The sequence below is a fragment of the Antedon bifida genome, chromosome 3 (assembly GCF_963402885.1).
Source record: "Antedon bifida chromosome 3, ecAntBifi1.1, whole genome shotgun sequence".
In the NCBI taxonomy this organism is placed as follows: domain Eukaryota; kingdom Metazoa; phylum Echinodermata; class Crinoidea; order Comatulida; family Antedonidae; genus Antedon; species Antedon bifida.
Genome location: NC_136228.1, coordinates 24,086,468 through 24,105,670, shown reverse-complemented (window position 1 = coordinate 24,105,670; position 19,203 = coordinate 24,086,468). Strand labels below are relative to the sequence as shown.

The 19,203-nt window shown below is 33.0% G+C and overlaps 4 protein-coding genes and 2 long non-coding RNA genes across 7 annotated transcripts in view; 1 reads left to right on the top strand and 5 right to left on the bottom strand.

Annotated features, from left to right (window-relative positions):
* The window catches only part of LOC144838033 (folylpolyglutamate synthase, mitochondrial-like), a 41,636-nt gene extending 35,912 nt beyond the window's left edge, over positions 1 to 5,724 (bottom strand). The window contains exon 1 of one of the 2 annotated variants that reach the window (XM_078693384.1): positions 5,531 to 5,724. In XM_078693384.1, coding sequence (XP_078549510.1) covers positions 5,531 to 5,635 — 105 coding nt within the window. In that variant the 5' untranslated portion in view covers positions 5,636 to 5,724. The remainder of the gene's footprint in view (positions 1 to 5,530) is intronic. The other variant, XM_078693385.1, reaches the window with a different exon arrangement.
* Positions 23 to 1,294, bottom strand: LOC144837283 (uncharacterized). The gene is made up of 5 exons (XM_078692333.1): positions 1,229 to 1,294; positions 844 to 929; positions 647 to 717; positions 252 to 554; positions 23 to 141 (listed from the first exon to the last, which is right to left on the bottom strand). The coding sequence occupies exons 1-5, from the start codon at positions 1,292 to 1,294 to the stop codon at positions 119 to 121; spliced, it is 549 nt and encodes a 182-aa protein (XP_078548459.1). The 3' UTR covers positions 23 to 118.
* LOC144838721 (uncharacterized) lies at positions 693 to 2,280 on the bottom strand. Its single transcript, XR_013611696.1, has 5 exons — positions 2,163 to 2,280; positions 1,990 to 2,069; positions 1,701 to 1,894; positions 1,229 to 1,598; positions 693 to 929 (listed from the first exon to the last, which is right to left on the bottom strand). It is a non-coding gene; the product is annotated as an uncharacterized LOC144838721 (long non-coding RNA).
* LOC144837281 (uncharacterized) lies at positions 2,327 to 3,007 on the bottom strand. The gene is made up of 3 exons (XR_013611459.1): positions 2,841 to 3,007; positions 2,475 to 2,687; positions 2,327 to 2,384 (listed from the first exon to the last, which is right to left on the bottom strand). It is a non-coding gene; the product is annotated as an uncharacterized LOC144837281 (long non-coding RNA).
* A 557-nt stretch (positions 5,725 to 6,281) lies between the features above and the next one.
* On the top strand, positions 6,282 to 8,043 carry LOC144837408 (N-lysine methyltransferase setd6-like). Its single transcript, XM_078692484.1, has one exon. It carries the CDS (start codon positions 6,364 to 6,366, stop codon positions 7,687 to 7,689), a length of 1,326 nt encoding a protein of 441 aa, XP_078548610.1. The 5' UTR covers positions 6,282 to 6,363; the 3' UTR covers positions 7,690 to 8,043.
* Positions 8,044 to 10,247: 2,204 nt separating this feature from the next.
* The window catches only part of LOC144838022 (kinesin-like protein KIF14), a 53,965-nt gene continuing 45,009 nt past the window's right edge, over positions 10,248 to 19,203 (bottom strand). Inside the window, exons 26-28 of the mRNA XM_078693359.1 lie at positions 18,696 to 18,827; positions 12,026 to 12,254; positions 10,248 to 11,753 (exon numbers count right to left, since the gene is read on the bottom strand). Coding sequence (XP_078549485.1) covers positions 11,464 to 11,753; positions 12,026 to 12,254; positions 18,696 to 18,827 — 651 coding nt within the window. The 3' untranslated portion in view covers positions 10,248 to 11,463. The remainder of the gene's footprint in view (positions 11,754 to 12,025; positions 12,255 to 18,695; positions 18,828 to 19,203) is intronic.

The following is a 19,203-nucleotide window of genomic DNA, read 5'->3' as shown; positions in this document are numbered from 1 at the left end:
ATCAACTTGATATCTGGAGTAGGAAAGGTTTTTGTTTCATCATATGCAATGAATTAAATTTTATAACACAGAGAAAATTAACCGTTGTCAAGTTAATATGCATTATAATCCGACCTCCTCATTCTTCAGCTGAGTTTGTACCTGAAAATAAATATAGAACTATAAGTTTTTACAAATAATGTACAAGCTATATATTTCAATTATTATGTTTTTTCCATTAATTACAAATTTTAAAAATAACTTTTGCTCACAATCTTTCCTCAATATTTTTTTAGGCTTAACAACCTTGCTATTAATTTGTGGACTAGTCAACGTAAGATGATTCCGCATAATGGAAATCATCTTCCTCATTTCGGACTGCACACCATATACGCTTCTTGCTTGTCTATTAAATGCAGCATGTATCTGTTCACCGCCTTGTTCGTTAAGCAGCCCCAAACCAATCTGCCACCTCTTTAATGTTGGTACCACATGCTTCTCAAGCATGTGCATTTTTGGAGTGATGCTGTGGCCATACTTCCGGAACTCTCCGACAAAATCATGGATGTTGTTGTCTACAGCATAAGAAAAATGGTATGTTGTTTGTGATTTTTTTATCGTCATTTATAAATTAGTAACAATTGTTTTTAATAAACTGTATACCTACCAATTTCTTTGATTTCCTCAGTAGTAAGCGATCTAGTATGGTTAATCTTCTGCTCTACAATTGAATATTTGCTAAACAACGGAATGTATTTGTCCTTAATGGTATATAATTCCAGTTGGAGATCCTTCACAATACCAGCCCTATAGGCAAGTCCATTGACTGCTCGTCAAAAGGTGACTTTTCCATGATATGCTTGCCTGTCGACTTTATGCTTCTTCAACACATTCGCTGTAGTTAGTGGCCCAGCACCCACCTTAAAATCATCTTTTTCTATTGATTTTTCCTATGAAATTTAACAAACAATCTGTCAACATTGCATGTAGAATTAATTAAATTAAAATAATCTTGAAAAAATTCATCTCCTTCCCAAAATATTTTTGATATCAAATTTTCGTTTAAAATAATCTTTATTAACAATGCCGTAGAGAGAGAGAGTATGCAAATTTAATCATTAATCATTGCTTATTAGTTTTATTTGTATTTGCAGATTGTCATACTTCGAGAGCAGTGAATACCTAATGAATTTGTGGCACCCTCCTGTGCCTGTTTCTGCAATGTATGTGGTTTCATTTTATTACTTACAAGTTCTCTAATTGTTTGCAATTTTGTTATCAATGCTGTTGACTTTAGTAATTGCGAAATGGGCATGTTGTCTTCCCTGCTGGAAATGTCACTCTGCAGCTTGCTTATTTTTTCTCTGCAGGCTTCATTTAGAGCTGTTTTCTTCGCGATTGTAATTTCGAAGTTGTTGAGTTCTTCTGATGGATTTGATTGTCTGAATTAAAACTTAAAATACAAAATGGGCTTCTTTCTAGTATATTGATTTTTTTTAAGTATGTAATGTTACCCGAGTTTATATATTTTTTTTGTCCAAGTTATGGGCATCTGATTCTAATAGGTCGTACAACTTCTTGAACACTCCTAGAGAAATATGCAGGCAAGGAATTGAAACCTGTAAAACAATTTGATTAAAATGGATTAGAATAATGCATTGCAGTTAAAATGCCTTGTATTGCGTAGTTTTTTTGTAATATAGTTTTATTTAAAAACTTACATGGTCAATATCAATGTTTACCATTGGCTCTCGAACAACATTTCTTGATATGTCTTTGCTGGTTTCTTCATGAGAGCCATGGGCAACAAATTGCTTATAGTCCTCCCGGAGTGACATCATTTTTCTGTCTTCCTTGCTAATGCCACTGTTCATGTGGTCTTTGGTGGCGTGGCAAAACAAACAACCATATTGGCCTAAGAAATAAAGTCAATAAAGAACAATCTACAAACTGTAGGAATACTATTTAATTTAAACCCTCTGTAACATGTATATATTTGTTTTTACTTACAATTAGGTAGTGAAAGAAGGCCATATATCCGCACAAGGAAGTCATAGTCTCCGAAAAAGAACAGTCTGATATTGTACCCTCTATGATGAAGAATAAGAATTTATCAAAATTAAAAGGGGAAGAGTTTCTTCATTCGAATAAAAAATGTATTACATAAAATAGTTCATTCTTACCTCCAAACTTGTCCATGCAAGTCTGTTATTTCTTTTACTATTAATGGCAGAGTCCTTGCCAGATTCACTGTGTAGTCTGGTGCATTAAACCACCAATATGTTCTTTAGTGCATTTGGCCTATCTATGCTACAAATCTGGATCTCAAACTTGGTAGAGCCGCCACCTAGTCGCCACCAACTTTTAGGAAAATGTCTTCATTATTTGGTTTAATGTTTCCTAATCTAAAACAAACAAATTATAAAAATGAATTCTTGGAAAATGTTTATGTTTTGCTAATAAACTTTAGCATTTATATTTAAAATTGAACTTACTGGTAATGACTCCCCAAGTAAGAGAATACAAAAGATTGTATGTTCTTGATTCTTATGACTGGTGCTTCTCTTTCTTCAAACCCATTTTCCCCACTGGCAGTTTCATTTTTGAACACTAGTTTCACCATTTCTCCATGTACATAATCCTGCACTATCAAATTCTACATTTAACGCATTTTACGTTCAGAGGAAAGTGTTCCTCGTGGAAGATACCTGTAAAAGTATTGATAGTACAGTAATAGTAATGAAGGTGAAGGAATGCTGATTTGTTTCTACAAAATGAACAACTATTAGTATGTAGTCTGCTTTGTATTAATTATTTTTCTTGAATGAAATATTTATTTATATATAATTATTGTTATTTACCTCCTCAGTTTACGAAACTGCTGCCAACCAAGATCACAATCAGTCTTTAATGCAAGACCTACATCTACATCGGGCTGTGTTTGTTGTGTTGGGCTTTGCTTCAAGCCACCATGTATGCTTTTCTCCAACCGTTGAAATTCTGCAGACTTTCTGGTAATAGTTTTTTTACAAATACCTTGTGTCTTGTTGGATGTCTGTATAACACTGACTTTCAATGGCTACAAAATTAAAGAAACTTGCTGTATGATTTACTAAAAAATGTACAAAAATAATAATATGCATTGCCATTAGATATTTAAATACATGCTCAATGTATTATTAATAAATAGTTTGGGTTAATGTAATTTAAAAGTACTTACTCTGCCCTTTGTCATCAAGTTCAGTTCTTTATTCTTTTTTAGGGATTTGTGCAAGAAGTTCATCTGGTATGACCTCATTAATTTCACTGTTGATTTCAGTTACTGCTTTTTGTATTTTCTTCACCTTTTGTTGGCACTTGGATGTACATTCATGACTATCACATTGATGGTATAGCAATGTGTCTGAGCATTTTTTACAAGTCAGTTCTACATGCAATAGTGACTGTTTACTCAATTTAGATGCCTTTGTGACGTCAAACACATTTACAGGACAAGAACATTTTATACAAGGAATTACATCACATTTATATAATATTATAATATATATATTATAATAATATAATAATTGTGACAAACAGTGTGCACAGAATGTGTGGCCACATTTAGTTTCAGACATGGACAAGGACATAAGGGCATAACATGTTTACAAATGGCACACAAAAACCAATCTTTGGAAGCATCTTTTAATTTAAATTGACTAGGCAATGATCGCAAATTGGTATTAGTTGATGAAAATGTACCATTGTTGTTTCTTTGGAAAGTTGTGAGTTTTCTTTTTGAGCCTTTGTTTTTAATATTGGTAAATAAATAGCATGACAAACATGACTCTGTTGTGTGTTCTGTCCAGTTGTATGGTTTTATAGGTTGAAATTTGTATGCCTTTGACTGACATGTAGTGCAAACAAACTGTGGATGAATGCTACTAATGGCTGTGTCTAAGTTATTGTGATGTAAAATGTCTGGCCTAAGATTTGTAATTTTACATTTTTTGTCAGAATTTCTAAATTTATTGCCACACAATCTACAAAGCCACAACATCGAACTAGAGTGAAGAGACAACATTTTGACAGTTTACTAATACATTGATACACAAAATACACTAAATCAGTACTGTAAACAACGTCAGAATAGGCCTAGTGAGTGTATCTTGATTGGTATTTGATTGACCGATGACGTTAAATTAAAGATGTATTGTCCCCCAAAAACATGAAAAATGAAGATTAATTAAATCAGACTTTGAATAGGTTATTTTGTAGTTTTAATCAAGTGAATCACTTCCGTAGAAAAAAAACTGGAAAAAATAACGTTTTCACTTATAAAATAACATGAAAAATGGTTAAATTCAACCAAAAATCCATTGGCTGGCAGCCAATTTGACCATTTTTTGCTTTAAATTTCAGTTTTTTCAGGTAAATAATTTTTTTTTCGATCCAATTTTTGGTCGAAGTCAATAACTATTATGTGGCATTAAAATGGCATATTCAACAACAAAAATTGAAAAAAAATATTTTTCAGGGGGACAATACATCTTTAAGCGGAAATCTGATTTTGTAGTAAAATACAGTATGACCTTGACCTAGATAGCTGGCAAAGTCTCTGATTTCCAATACGCAATATTTTTTGTGTGGCAGACGATTTTCCATGTTCATATTTAGCGCTAGCTCGATTTCGTGGTGGCGCTGTTTGTTCGGGATCGCTTAAATACTTCACAAGTAAAACACTACAAAATAATACGAAAACCAATTTTATGCAAAATTTTCTTTTTTCTTTTTTTTTTTTTTAATGTAACTTTGTTTAAATTAATTTATATAAGCCATGGTAAGCAATTTACTACTACCTCGATCTAAAATTTGTAAAAAATTCTCACGACTCGCTTTTCACGCTACATTGAACACGATGTTTATAGTAACTAGGCGGATTCGGGCCCTCTAAATGATGAGGCTTTTTGTCTTAAAATGATATTTATGAAGATACCGTGTATCCCACCAAAGTATCGGGACACGATTTTAGACACTTACTGAAGAATGACCCAGCAACTGTACCAGATTCACAGTGAATTAACAACGTGTAATGTTAACTAGGTTTGCATACGACGACTTCATAGTGAATTATTTATAAACGTGAAGCATATGCTAACTCAATGTTAACTAGATGCTGTGCCTGTGACGCAATAAAATTACTAAAGATAACCAAATTATGATTATTAAAAAAGTCATATGAATTATGATTCATGGTTTTGTAGTGGAATTGCATGACAATTAAAGATAAAACGAAAACAACTCAGCTTTACCACTGTGTTGCACATCGCACTACATACTGTATGAATGAATTGTGCAAATGGTAAAATACGAAATCATTTATTGTTGTCATCTATCTCACAAATTAAGTGCGCATGCGCAAGCTAAATAGGTGCCCTGACGACTGAGATTTAGACTCTTCCTAGGCCTAGCCATAGGCCTGGCCCTAGCCTAGTAAGTACTTAGTAGCTAGGCCTAGTAGCCTAAGCAGGCTAGTATACGTAAAGTAGGCACACAGACAGGCAGCACAAACCTGATAATGATATGAATTCGGCTCCGTTGAAAGCATTTTATTGTCACGAGATAGACGTTGTAAAATCTTATGACACTTTTTCAGACAAAAACCTCGTCCATGCATGACAAAATTTATCTCAAAACGTAATAAGTAACAAATACTGGTACTGAATGAGTTATTGTTGCTTCGGTTCACTACCTTTTTGTTATATTTTTCCGTTCTGGCCCACATGTGTCATCAGAGAGATGTAATAAGCCGAAGGCTAGAGGGCGTACTCCAGACTGAAAAGTGATTCCACCAACAGGAGGAAGGGGAACCAACAAGATGGCGGCCGTAAATGTGTTCAAAAACATTATTTAATATAAAAAATAATAATCTAATATAATACATTAAGACCACATAAATTACAACACATATTCTTGCCAAAGCACAGTGAAGTTTTTATAAAATTAAATATATTGTTAATCGCAATGGAATGAATAATTTCTTGGTAAGCTAGCATTTATTTTGTAACGAGGATCATAGAATGCGTTCACGTTTATACGCTTAACATACTGCGTTGCGTATCGTTCTCACTCAAACAAGCGCTGCAGTGCGTAACTGCGTAGGGCATTAACATATCTGATTGGTCGATTGCAGCCGCCATCTTGTTCTGGTTCCCCATGGAGAATCACTTTTTGAACTGCGATAACATTGTAGTTTGCCATCCGGCTATATAATAATATCATTGGTTTACATACGACATGTTGCATGCAGCATCCGACGTTGAGGGGCACTGTATTTAAATAAAACACACATGTTGCCAAAAAAACCACAAATTTGGTTTTGCGTAAAGAAGAGGCGTGATTTAAATGGCTTCATGTCCTAAAAAACAACGCATGTCTGCAGATTCGTGCCTTGAAACGTTTATAAGCTGGTGTGAAACAAATGGATTCAATCTGAATCGCAAAGTTAGTGTGAAAGCAGCAGCAGCAAGGTCGGAAGATGGAGTTACTCCATGGTCTGAGAATGTGGTGGCTGAATTGGGAATGATGGCTATTGAAGACTTAGACAAGGGTGAAGAATTGTTCAGGATACCAAGAAAGTTGCTTATTCATCCAAAAACATCACATATATCGAAAACAATTGAAATAAATAAAGATAAGCTAAAAGGTGAAAGCGGTTGGGTACCCTTGTTAATTACCCTGATGTTTGAATATACTTTTTCAGAATCTTCTTGGCGATCATATTTAGACCTCTGTGTTGATCACCATGTGTATAACTTGCCCATGTTTTGGTCGTTTGAACAACTTGGACAATTAAAAGGCACAGGTATCAATGAGGAAGTTAATCGTGATCTTGAAAATATTGCAACCGAGTTCAATACAATTGTTCTTCCATTTCTTAAAGAACATTCAACAATGTTCAATACAGATGTACATACATTTGAACTGTACAAGAAAATGGTGGCATTTGTTATGTCATATAGCTTCACAGAACCACCAGATGATGTTGATAGACCACCAACACCCCCAATGATGGTACCAATGGCTGACATATTGAACCATGTATCAAAACACAATGCTTGCTTAGAATTTGATCAAGACTGTCTTAGAATGGTAACAACTTGTAAAATCAATGCAGGAGAGGAAGTGTATAACACATATGGGGAGCTTTCCAATTCACAGCTTCTTCACATGTATGGCTTTGCAGAAAAACCATCCGATAATGTCTTTGATGTTGTTGAGTTCACATCCGACGACTTGTTTGATCAAGCTAAATTGATGAAAGAAGTTAAAATAGAGCTATTAGATGAAAAGATGTTGCTTCTTGGAAAAGAGGAAACATTTGTTGTGGGAAATGAAGGCATATTAACAGAAGATGAAATTAACTTGAACCTTAAAGTTCTCTTTATGCCAGCAGATGAATTTAAGAATTATAAAAGAAACAATGGTTGGATGTCTGATGATGATGAGGATATCAATTTTGATTTTGACCACTTAAAGCAACTACCAAACTTATGGAAAATCCTTTTAGCTTCTGTAGCTAAAGAGTGTTTAGCAAGATACCATAATATCCAAAATGAAGATGCTGAATTTCAAAACAATAAAATCTGTTGTGTTTATGTTGGTTATGTGAAAGAAGGACAGATTAAATTGTTGCAAAGTTTGCTAAATTCTCTCAATATAGGAATATAATTTGTTCTGTGTAAGATTGTTTTAGATAAGTGTATATCAATTATAAAAAAAAAAACAACCGTAGAATTGTAAGGTATATTTTTATTCAATCTAGAATGAAACAAAAATGATCATGTGACTGGAGATGTCTGAAAGGGAGCTTAAATCTTGATGATCATGTGAATGGCAAAATTACCACATTGCGCTTCCGTTGCTTCCTGGTGGAAACTAAGATTTAGGTTCCTTATAAATGCAGTGTTTTAGCATCCATATCTTCTATGCACAATATCATGTCCAAAGAAAACATTTTTAATGTTGATGTGTTAAATAAATGTATAAATACAAGTAAAAACTTATAAATTGATCTATGGAATATCAAAATGTTTGTTCTCTTGTTGCAAAATGTTCAATTTTGTCTGAACTTCAATTATTAATATGGAGCCACGACAAACGACCTAGGTCAATCCAATTGAGGAACCTCTATGGAACGCCTTCCTTGGCTCTTTTACCATTCGGCTCTTGCACGATTTTATACGGCTCTTTCATCATTTCACACGGCTCTTCCATCATTTCATACGGCTCTTTCATCGTTCGGTGATTTTCTATTTGGCCCTTTAACCATTATGTTCAGCGCTTTCATCATTCAGTGCTTTTACCTTTCGGCCTTTTCAAGTCTCAACAAATATGACCCTTAAAATCAGGTCAAATGAAAAAAATTGCATGGAGCCTAGTCGAACTTGCCTAACAAAAGTACATGCGAGGACATGAGTTTGAGCCAGGTTTGTTTCCACTAGGCAATTTGTCGCGTCAAAAATATTGTGCAACCAATCAAAACTAAATATTTTTCGATTCAGGCAAACATATTCTATATTTTACACATTTTCTCTCTTTCGTTGAAGACGAATATATTCACCCGAATCGAAAAATCCTGAGTTTTGATTGGTGGAAACACCTATTGGTGGAAACAACAATCTGGCTCGGACTTGATTGTGTCGCATGGGCAAGTTCGACTAGGCTTCAATTTTTTTCATTTGACCCGATGTCAAATGGTTACAGTTGTGGGAGGTGCTGATCAACCCGTACACAAACCAACCCGTTTTATAAAAATGAAATATCGTTTAATTAGGCATATTTAGTTGTTAACATTCATTTAAATGTAATATTTTATTTACGTAAGAGAACATTTAATTAAATGATGAAAGAGCTATATGAAATGGCAAAAGAGCCATATGAAATGGTAAAAGTGCCAAACGTAATGGTAAAAGAGCCGTATAAATTGGTGAAAGAGCCGAAAGGTAAAAGAGCCGAAGAAGGCAATAACGGCATTCCATAAACCTCCTTGGTTGGATGTTATTTAGGAAGTGGGAATTACAGATAGGTGTAATAGGCCGAAGGCCATAGGGCGTACTAAGTGATTCCAACAGGAGGGGGAACCAACAAGATGGCGGCCGTAAACATTATTTAATATAAAAAATAATAATCTAATATAATGCAACACATATTCTTGTCAAAACACAGTGAAGTTTTTTATAAAATTAAATATATTGTTAATCGCATTTCCATTTCTTGGTAATCTATCTAGCATTTTTTGTATACGAGGATCATATGGTAGTGGGACGATTCGGCCCTGAGACATTTTCCTTTTTTAAATGGTCACATATGATAAGGAGATCAAAATTTGAGTATCACACTTCTGTCACTCATTCCGATGATAATGCAAATTAGCTTAAATATGCAAATTAGGGTAAAATTACAGGGTTACTATATCTCAAAAACTACTACTAGTCAGAGAGAGTTGATTTTGTCACTTATTTATTCAGAATGTATATACTGTATTTATATTTGCTCTAATGAAACAATTTACTGGAAGACCGGAAGTACAACATTTGACCCTCGACCCCATTTCTCAATGTTTGCATACATAATGTGACTAAAAATGTCTGTTGAGACTTTGTTTTGACCTCAAATGACTCAGATACAGATTCAAATAGCCAGCATAGGACCACTTTGTAATTCCCAAAATCACACCTTTGTCACACAAGAGAGATATGGTAATCCTGTAATTTCACCCTAATGCTAATTTGCATTTTTGCAGCCTGGGGCTGATCTGTAAGAACATTTTTTGAAAAATAGAGCTGCCCGGAAATTGCACTTATACATTGATATATGAAACAAAATTATACCGTAAGTCTACAGAACCAGCCCACCATGGTTGAGATGGAGCTAAGAAAATTAGATTTGTTAGGTCCCAGGAAATTGGATTATACTTTGAAATTATATATATTTCTACATGACCAGCCACCCATGGTTGGGGTGGAGCTAAGAAAACCTTGAAAATAGATTTGCTAGGTCCCCGGAAATTAGACTATACTCGAAATATGAAACAAAATTTATAAGTATCCTAGACCAGCTCTATGAGAAAGAAGAAAATTGTGAAAACTAGAGCTAAATGTCTGTATAAATTGCCCTTATACTTTCAAAATGTCAGGCCTAAAAAAAAAATATCCCTGTCAATGCAATCTGTTGTTATTGTCAATTGAATAGTAATGCAATGTCAATCGTTAAAGCAAGAGTTAGAAATTGGACTGCATGAGTAAAATTATCCTCTGATACACCAACTAATAAAAAGTACAAAATATTAATTTTACTTTTGGTCATTTTCAAAGATATTTAATTAGATTACATATAAATATACATGTTAAGAATAGAATTAAGTTGTGCATAATTTCACTTCACCACAACCATTCGTTATTTAGATATGGCAAAAAAGGTCAAAGGTAAAAAAATGGTGCATTAAAGTAAATATAAACATATACCTTGTGAACAATTTAACACCAAAATCAAATCTATATATATATCCACTAATTACAAAGAATCAGCATGTTAATATTTAAATAGTGGCCATTTTGTGTTTACTGACATCCATCAGCCATATTCTGATGGTCTTGAAAATCAAATTTCATAAAGATAAAAAAAACTATAGACCACATTGCAACTTGTAGCAATGTTAGGCCCCTTGGCTAAAATGCTAATTGATGATATACTATACAATCAATAAATACTTATTTTAGTATTGGCGGCCGATTTGAAAAAAAAAAGCAATGATATTTTATTCTTATCTTATTACTATAATATCAATTATTCTACAGCCCTAAAATATTACAAATCCTAAGTACTGTATTAATAACACTTTAAAATGTACTATAACCTGATATTAGAAAAAATATGGTGGCCATTTTGAAATAGGTACAGTAGCCACACCCAATTATAATGACAATTTGGTTGGGGTCCGCTAACTTAAAAAAAATATTTCATGTCATAAGACAGGATAGGATCAAAAAGTGAATGATCAACCTGTTTTTTCGCGCTAAGAACCTACTAAGAATGAGAAAGAGATGTGGTATGTATGCCAATAATATTTATATATTAAAATTTATTTTATAAAGTTCAATCCAATTGATCATAACTTAAATACCGGCCATTGATCTATTTTAAATTCCAAGCCATTTGTTTACAAAATGTACTTATTTACACTATAGATTTGAAGCTAAGGCAAAGGGAAATACGTTGTCAGAATTCACAATTCAAAGAGCATTTTTAAAAAAATTTATTTTATATGATGTTTTTTTCATTAAGCTGTGATCATATTTAGACCAAAATTAACATTCTAGTATTCAGATAAATTATACATTTTTGTTTAGTTGCAAACATTTGGCTATAAGTGTAAGGAATCTCTGTGGTTGGTTACATATTAACACTGCAATATCTCTGGAGCGCTGTTTGATGTAGGTTTACTTATATACTTTCTTCTCTGTCACATTCAATTCTTGTTGCAAGACCTGACATCATTTCTAGGGATGCAGATTTAACTTGTTGATTGGCTATGAGTACCAGATCATGAGGCTTTGTTGGTTTTATGGAGGCCATAGATTGTTCAGATACATTGGATTGTAAAGATATATTCATAGATATCATGGATTGTGACGGAAGCAGATCTAACATGCCAGATGCTTCCGTTAATTGTTGTGATACTTTTGGTACACAATCAACAATCATCCACAGCTGTTGTAAGTCATAGTGTTGTCCTGTAAATAACAAGTCAAAACCATATTTATTAATACAAAAGTAACTAAAACCCAACAATACAACCAGGATGTTTTGTTAATACAAATATGTAAAAACTAAAAACCTGTGTATTGTTTAGTATAATTCATAGTAAGCTATTAAACTGAGATCAACATTATTCTCATGCAAACTCAACAAAACTATTTTATTCATATTCTATTTGGTTCTATATTTAATATCTTACTGTATACCTCTACTTAATTTTACAATGATTTTTACAAAAACAATTTACCATTGAGGGTTTGTATTGTCATTTTTGAGACGTCTTTGATGTAGCCTGCTAGAGCACCACTAAACCTTGCCACGTTCTGATCCCTATGGCAACTTTCCCAGTAGAACTGATCTGGGGCTGATTCATCCATGTCTACGGTAGATGCTAGTTCAAATTGACTATCTTGAACTTTCAGGAACAGAAGTCGTACTGATTTAAAAACCTGTAAACAGCATTTTACCAAATCCACCTAGAAAATAATGTTAATGGTAATTATAGATATTTAAGACTTCTTTGTATGGTACATTATCTAAGCAGCAGAGCGAGTGTAGTGATTATCAACAGAAAGAAAACAATTCTCATTTACCCAAGCAAAAACAATCTTGTGTCTATCTCTAATTCTTTCAGGTTTTTCAATTATTGCGCCAGCCACCAAGCAGGCAGCACGGAATTTTTTTGAGCTCTGTTAATTCCATTTGTTTGTTTAAGCACCACTTCAGTTGTAATTTTGCTGTTTTTTATTGTGATTTTCCTTAAACCTTTGGATGTACTTTATTATCGTAAGTTGATTTGTGATACTAGTTTTAACGTACTGTGCTGTATTTATTTATCGAGTTTACCGTTTGATTCCAAACCATCTACACGCAGGCATTGGTCAACAACTGTCACCATTGTATCGGCATTCCAGCCAGGCATTTTTGAAACAATAGGGTGGAGGAAGAATGTGTTTTCTATCATACAACGCAAAATTTATGAGAGCGACTCGCCGAAAAGTTATTGCTAAGGAGAATTTAAGGCTACCAGACGATGTTTGGATTGATTTTAAATCAATTGAAGTTTTGAAAGGAAGAGGCTGTTGGGCAGGCAAGAACAAAAAACGTCTTATTTCAACTATCTGTTACACCCAATTTGAGGTAAGCAACAACAGTTGTAGGCCTAGGAATAGGCATAACACTGGTACTGTGTGCAAATATAAACCGAGGACTAGGCCTAGGCACATTATAATTCATGCACAGCCTTATAGACCCACACAGCATTCAAAAGCTTTCTTACCAACTTTCTTTCCTACCAATGCATATTCGATGCTAAACAAAATGGACGAATTATCTGAAACAATCAAGACCGAGTAGGCCGACATTGCTATAGTGACTGAAACTTGGATCACCGAAAATTCTAATCCTGCAGAGTTTAAAGATGTATTGTCCCTTTGACTAATTAAAAAAAATGTGGGTTAATTGAAGTATCATAATAGTTATTAACTTTCACCAAAAATTAGTCAAAAAAAAAAAAGAATTAACTGAAATACAGACGTTTTTTTGTTAAAAAAAAAAACTTTGACTTTGATCAAAACGTATCTCATAATGCAACGTGCTTGTTTGGCTACTCTGTATGCATAATCATAAAACTTCCTCGCGATCTGTGTGAAAACACCTTCTCAACCACGACGAGTTGTAAACAATCCTAATTAGCATCATGCATAATGCATACTCATGGTTTGAAATCTTTGTTTACTTTCGCTCGTGACGATTTTCCAGATGAAATGTAATCATATTAATTTACCTGTTAATTACATAAATTGGTTGTTTTTGGCTCGAATTTTCAAATTAAAGTGAATAACTTTAATCTTACTTTGATATGGCCAATTTAAATTTAGAATATTTTTTTTTTCATTTTTTGTGTTTCAAGGGACAATACATCTTTAATATTGACGGTTTCAATAACTTTTATAAAAACCGGCCACATAAAAAAGGCGGTGGTATAATTATTATGTGAAAGAAAACATCATTGTGAAGGAACTCATCGACATCATTGTGAAGGAACTCATCGACATCATTGTTCCAGAGAATCTAGAAGTTCAATGGCTACTTATCAACCATAACCACCTACCTAGATGTGTGCCTTATATTATTGTATGTGCAGTATTATACCCCCAAATTCGGAACATCGTTCATTATTGACTGATCATTTGGCTTCATCGTTGGACTTTATTCGGACTACCAAACCACAAGCTGGAATTGTTGTGTTAGGGGATTTCAACCGAAATGACTTAAGAACTATTTTACTTCGTAACAATGTTAAACAAGTTGAATTAACTCCTACTAGAGGTGAAGCAACACTAGATTAATTAATTAGATTAATTATAACAAATTTGTATAATCAATTTAGTACTCCAACCATTAAGGCTCCATTAGGGCGTAGTGAGCATAATTGCATCATTCTTAAACCCAATCCTAAATTGTACAAACCTAACAACCATCTTACAACTAAAACCACCCAACGCATCACTGAATCAAATTTATACCAATTTGGGCGCCGGTTCCATAGCGTTGACCGGACACCATTATATATAGCTGATGATGTTCAAAATAAAACTGATACCTTTTATCAAATTCTTAATTTATGAATAAAAAACTTTTTCCCTACTAAGGTTGTTAAGTTTCACCCCAATTACAAAGAGTGGATAATGGACAACATAAAATCCTTGTTCAAATGACGCCAGATTGCTTTTGCTAAGGGCGATGAAACAAATTAATTAGAGAAATAAGAAAAGCGAAAATCCGCTTTAAATTAAATAAAGTTAAACCCCTCAGGAGCCTAATTTGGGTAGATGGCACCAACAAAATAGGAACTTAGCAGGGTTAAGGAAGCCTAATAAAATAAATAATTTTATTTCTGGTTTCTCACAGTTACAAAAACCAATTAATATTGCCAAACACCGATCCTACCTGCCTGGTTTGGTGCCACAACCTCAATTTGAACCCTGGGTCATATTTGATGAAAAAGTTCCCAATAATAAATGGAATAATAGAATTATTAAAGAATGTGCATACAAAATTAGTCCGCCAATCTCGGATATTATCAATTGTTCATTAAAATCTGGAATTGTTCCCACTCAATGGAAATGTGCAAACGTTATCCTCTTACCAAAGAAAACTCCACCATCAATTGAGGCAATCTCTCTTACATCTACCTTTTCTAAAATTATAGAACGACTTATCTCGAATGCCATTCTTCCGTCAATTCAGAATATTATTGGTTGTAGACCATATGGAAATCAAAAGGGTAAGTATGAAATATTGCTCATTATTTATAAATCCCTTATCCTTCCTATCATTACACATGGCATTACTGTATGGGGTACTGGTAGCATAAATAATTTAAATAAAATTCACTTTTACAAAAAAAGGCCCTCCGAATAATATGTAAAGTCCACTACCTACATCTATCTTTTCCATTATTCATTAAAACTAATACTTTAAACATATTTGAAAAGAATGTAGCAAACTTAATTTAAAATTACCAGAGTCGGATTTTTCCACACCTTCGACTTGTATTGTATCATGATAATAACACGCGAAATAAAAACAATCTTGATATTGATCTGAAGCTTACAAATGTTGGCCGTCAAGGTTTCTCGTATACTGGGTCTAAGGTGTGGAATAATCTAAAATAATGTAAAAATATATGATTGATTGATATGATTGTATTTATATTGAACATTATCATTTTAAAAAGTATTTGTGTCAAGATGAAATCTGTCTTATTTGCAGAGAAGAAATGTAATCATCATTATGTATTATTATATACTATATATACTATTTTTTGCGCCGCGGCATTAGCCAGCTAAACCCCAGAGAACATAATCAATATACTGTATCAACGTGAAAGCTATATATCTAAGGCTGACAGTTTTAATAATTTGTAAACTCCAAGCTGCTGGACCCAAAAAACGTCTGGGAAAAGAGTGTCTCTGAGGGCTCACGATTGAACGATTTAGGATTCCGGCCTTTTGATTGGTTAGGTTGACGCGAATCAACAGACTTTTCTCATGTGTGCTGTTGTCTCTGAGGACTGCTGCATGTCCTGGCATGTCCAACATACGTTGTGAAAATAATGTATTGAAATTCTTTGAAAGGCCAGGTGCGGGCAAAAAATTTCTATTGATCATTCATTCCAATAATTATCGATTTATAGTTTCCCCTATGTTTCATAATTATTAGGATTTTTATTTGTGTTACACAAGCTTGTTGAAAATAAGCACTTTCTTATCAGTTCAAATTACACAGTAAAATCTCTATTCTTTTGTACACAAATTTTGTAAATAGAGAGGAATTTTAAAAAGCTATGAAAAATAAACGGTGTGGTAAAAAATGTTAACAGATGACTAAATATATGTAATATAACTTGAATTTTACATTTCTGGTATTTTTATTCAACTTCAGATTTTCATTTTCATGCTATAGCAAAAATTATCCACCGTATATCCACCATCTTTTTTCACCTTCTAGGGAGTAACCAGATAGGTAGGTTAAACTACCTAACTACTGAAAAAAAGGCTTCCTGGTTTTTATGGCAGAATTTTGCCAAATTTTGTATTTGACCATATTAAGGGAAATTCATGTTTTTTCGTCTTGATTTCTGTTACAAATATTTGATTTATATACAATTAACCAGATATTATATTTAAAATTCATGCTAAATAAACACTCTTTTTATTTAATAAACATGTAATATCATATATTTGATTGAATTTTACAATTTGAATGTCGATTACTAAAAACCGTAAAGTTCATACAATTGCCTACTGAGGGCGCAATTTATTTACTTAGTTCGTGGCTAAAAACGATTATTTTTGGCGATGTTTTGGGCCTATATATTTCAAAAACTACAAAGTCAGTATGTCAGAATTCTTTCTTTATTATAATATTGATACAAAATATTAACAGGCAATGTATGCTATTAACTTCTAATGTTGTATCGTTATCCCTAGGTAGTAGGCCTATATACCAGTAGTACCGGTATGTGTGTGTGGGCCAGGTCATTGACATTAGCCTAGGGAGTTAATGCTCCTACCCTGGAATATGTAGGCTACATATACTGTAGTTTAGTTTATGATTATATTTTTGTGTAGGCCAGACTATATTTACACAAAATGTTTATAAAATAATAAATCATTATATCTGAGGAAAGAACAATGATTAAATAAATAAAAAATATTTCTTGTTTATTTATTATTAATTAATAGTTTCGTATTTATTATCTTGTACCTACCGGTTGTTTTGACGTCACCATATGGCCACTCAAATTTTTTAAATAGATTTTTTTTCACTTTTGTACTAGTTAATCCAATTTAATAGAGCGCGTCAATCAATTTTCTTTCACATGAGTTAAAAAAAAAATTTTTTTATTACGTCATAATATAAACAAATTTGAACGCGAGTTACTTAATTTCATCTATACAGTATATTTTAATCTTAATCTTAATGAAAAGTGACCCACATGATTAAAACTTGTTATGGAAGTTGTTGAATTGTAGATATGAATTCATATACAAATTTTGTCTATCTGATGTCATCATATGGCCAGTTGAATTCAAAAAGTCAGATTTTCATCTCTTTCGTAAAACCTCATTGCATTTAAAAGAGAGCGCATCTCACTTTTACGTGCCCAAAATTCTTGAAATTTTCATTAATGTATTTATTTAGATAATTATCTTTTAAAATAGTTATTTTTATATGTCAATTTGATAACGTCATCGTGTTAATAGTTGGATTTAAAAGACGGGTCTAGTAATTTCATCTATGCTAAACTGTATATAACATATACAGTGTATTCTGTAAATACTGTAATATGCTGTATGACACGAAATAGGTACAATTCAGCACTGTAAACAGATTTAATTCATGTCATAGGATGGCATAATAATTGTTGAGGTTCATATACGTTGCGTTCTATCTATTCTTCTTTCTTACCCCAAATTTTGTGTAACATGTATCTCTAATTCATCACTAATAAAACAACATCGTATAACTTTGTCATAAGATTGACCTTAAACTGTAGATGTGCAGGAAACTTTGTTATATGACGTTAGAGTCGTGCAGCATAAGTTACGCACAATTTTATGAATTTCACTTATTTAATATAGATCGAAAACCATATAACAACTAGATTTGTCACTTTGACGAGTTTGGGTTATCCGCCGACACGCAACATGCACATACGTTAAACTATATGAACTTCGACAATTATTATGCCATCCTATGACATGAATTACATAAATAGAACATAATTTGATTTAATGTACAAGTTTTTTTATATGAGTAGCTTTTAAAAACCTATTTTCAAATTCAACCGTTGTTTTTGGCGTTGATGTTATTAGTCAACTGAAACTATTGTTAGTTGAAAGGCTGGTTACATAACCATTACACCAAATTCACATACACATGGTTGTAGTGAAATTAGCCTAATCACACACAGCATTAAGACACCAAAATAAAAAAAAATATTTTTTTTCCCAGTGAAATCTTATGTAGGAGAATTTTACAGTAGGCGGAGGTATGCAATGTCGGAGTCCTGTTCTAGTTTACAGAGTGTTAATCATGTTAAACTCCTAGGAGTAAAAATTCAACAAAACTTGAAATGGGATGCTCATATAATCGATCTTTGTAAGAGAGCAAACCAAAAAATGTTTATGATAAGAAAATGTAAAACTGCTGTTTTTGATAATAATTGATGTCATTTTTATATGTAATATCGTAATTTTATTGTAATAAGATGCAGCAATTCAGCCTATGGCTGCAAATTTTATATGTTCGAAATAAAAGATACCATGATATCCTGCCAATTAAATTTAAAGTACTATGAACTGCCTCTACCTGCAAAATATGCCAACTTTATAAAATCAGCTTACCTTTTTTGTGTTTTGCATTGCTGTTTGTAGATTCTGTTCACAGTTGGTAACCAGTTGTATTCCCTCTTGTATAGTACGGTCTGCAAGGGCATCAGCTCCATCCAAGATACCTTGTTTAAGGGTATAATCAATCTAATAACAATCAAATACACGTTAATATTTCTTGAGTTGAAAGATTGACTGTTCTATTTAACATATTGAAGATAAACCTTACAGTAAGAGCAAACCAGTTATAGACTGCACAATCTACATGTGGGTTTCCCATCACGCAATATATTTTTATGTTTTATTTATTTTTATTACACCTTATTTATAGAGGGTGACCCTAAACAGCGTATGCTGACAATCAAGAGGCCCTCTTAATGAGTGACAGTGACTGTGTGTATACTAGTACACCGGGGTAACCCCCTACTAGTCTCGAAAGATGTACTAGTAGGTTCTTTAAAGTGCACATGAAAGAAGACTCGTTCTACCACCAGAACCAAGGTATTACAGTTCCACTGTCCAC